Here is a 2346-nt window from a genome sequence, read left to right as displayed (position 1 = left end):
AACATTTGGGCGGTGTTATGCAAATCTTCCCACACAGTGACGTAGACATGTGGGGGCGTGTTTAAACGAGGCGTTTTAGGACGGCGTGGATGAGTCTTAACTTTTATAAAGAATATCTCTTTGGGTTTGAGACTTTAGTCTCTGCAACTTTAGGGATCTTATTTATGCCCGAACAGCTTGTAACACTCCAAAGAGAAAGGAAAACTTGAAATTGCATCATACGACCCCTTTAATGCTTATTGGTCTACCTTATTGTTAGCTTAGTAACATGCTAACATCCATACAGAAAAAAAATGCTTCTTTAGAAAAATGTAGCTGCCTTTGTAAGCAATGAGGCAGCTCACAGAGATAATAAGTGCACTTATAAGTGCAGTGTACAAAGCAGCCCACTATTTTGTCAAGTTTTCTAATGCATTGCTATGGAAATGCCCGTTTTAGGGCTTATATGCCAATTTTATTGCAATGAATTATCTCATCCTTCCAGGTGTATGTCCCATTTGCCAAAAAGATTCTTAGCTTTTGATGGCAAGTTACAGTATTTTCTTTTTGGCTTTGGATGAGGTTTACGTGTGTTTTTGCAGGGGCCCCTGATGTGTACCAGCCATGTGAGCCCAGCATGCAAGCCTGGAGTCCTGAAGTTAACCTGTATGAGCCCAACATGACTACGCCATGCCCCCAGATCGAGGGCTGTGTGTTGGAATTGCACTTCCTTCACCCGGTTGTCCCTGACAGTTTGACCGTATGGATCACTTACACCTCAGCCAGTGAGTATACTGTCTATCAGTAGGTGTATATCAAACACCTGTCATTATGGGAATATACACTATACTGTTCAGAAGTGTGGGATCAGTAAGATTTTTCTTTTTTTAATTTTGTAAAGAAATTAATACTTTTATTAAGCAAGGGCACATTAAATTGATAAAAGGTAAGAAATACTTTTACATTGTTATTAATGTTTACGGTAAATGCTGTTCTTTTGAAATTTCTAATCACAGTTTCTACAAAAATATCAAGCACCACAACTGTTTTCATAATTTATGATAGTAATGAATGTTTCTTGAGCACCATATAAGCATATTAATATGATTTCTGAAGGATCATGTGACACTGAAGACTGGAGTAATGCTTCTGACAATTCAGCTTGGCCATGACAGGAATAAATAGGATTTTAAAATATATTTAAAATAATTTAATTGTGATAATAGTTCACAACATTACCATTTTTTTCTGTATTTTTGATCAAATAAACGCAGCCTTAATGAACATAATAGACTTCAAACACATTAAAAAATCTTACCAACCCCAAACTTATGAACAATAGTGTATAAATGTTTTATATGAATTAATTCTTCAGTTTTTTTTCCCCACAGATCAAAAGGCAATTGCTAATATTGTGCTCATAACTGAGAATGGCGAGATGCTCCACACAGGTCCTCAGCATGCTTTCTGTGACATTCCTTTGAGCCTCCATTTACATACTAGTAAAAAGGTCAAGGCCGTTAAAATCTCCACCTTTGATAAGAAGCTGGAGATCGATGCTGTTTTGCTGACCTCGCGGCCCCAAAATCCTCTCTGCTCTGGCTGCCGCCCCCTTCTCTACAGAGTGCTTAGAGAACCACCAATCAGAGAGGACCAGAGTCCCGTCATCGTCAAACAGCCCACATACACTGACAGGTAAGAATATGCGTCTTTGTAAGATTAACAATAGCACTTTGTTTTGTACGCAGACACTTTGAAAGACTATATTTTTAAATATTTATTTGAAATTGGCGAGTCATTAGTAATACTGTCAAGCGTTTTCAAATAATAATGTCTCTGTCATCTTTTTATTGTGTTTCTAGTTGATTTACAGCATTTCTGGGAGTATTATTTTAAGTGTGGCTTTAGTATAAATGCTGAACATGTTGTCTTTCTAAAACTGTCATAGAATATCTTCGGCGTATCACTATTTAAGTATTGTGCAATGGTTTTCGCCTGAAAAAATCGTTTCCACAGCCAACACAATAAGAAGAATAACAATATCATGGATTTGACATTGTCATTTCATTAGCCATTAATTTTACAAGTATCAACGCATAGCCAATTTTTGTTCAGTTCCTGTCACATTTTATTCTGCTTGTTCCAGTACAAATTCATCAACGGGCACTGTTCAAGTACTTGCAGTAGGTCAAAATGTCCAGAGATTAATAGTGTGGATCAGAGAATGTAACATACCCAAAAAAGTTCCTTCCACAAGTCCTGTAAGCTCAGAAAGATGGAAACTCTACTGGGAATAGAGCTATGTGGATAAGGAAAGGAAAGAAAGACAGATTGGATCTCAGAGAGAGAGAGAGAGAGAGAGAGAGA

At 37.3% G+C, this 2346-nt stretch overlaps 1 protein-coding gene across 1 annotated transcript in view; it reads left to right on the top strand.

Annotated features, from left to right (window-relative positions):
- LOC107722077 (pappalysin-2-like) overlaps positions 1 to 2346 on the top strand; it is a 62704-nt gene that overhangs the window by 28558 nt on the left and 31800 nt on the right. Inside the window, exons 7-8 of the mRNA XM_016530301.1 lie at positions 582 to 764; positions 1371 to 1674. Of these exons, the coding sequence (XP_016385787.1) occupies positions 582 to 764; positions 1371 to 1674 (487 nt within the window). The remainder of the gene's footprint in view (positions 1 to 581; positions 765 to 1370; positions 1675 to 2346) is intronic.

The sequence above is a fragment of the Sinocyclocheilus rhinocerous genome, unplaced genomic scaffold (genome assembly GCF_001515625.1).
Source record: "Sinocyclocheilus rhinocerous isolate Xijiao unplaced genomic scaffold, SAMN03320098_v1.1 scaffold484, whole genome shotgun sequence".
Classification (NCBI taxonomy): Eukaryota; Metazoa; Chordata; class Actinopteri; order Cypriniformes; family Cyprinidae; genus Sinocyclocheilus; species Sinocyclocheilus rhinocerous.
Note: the sequence above shows the minus strand (reverse complement) of the source record. Positions and strands in the feature narration are given on the sequence as shown.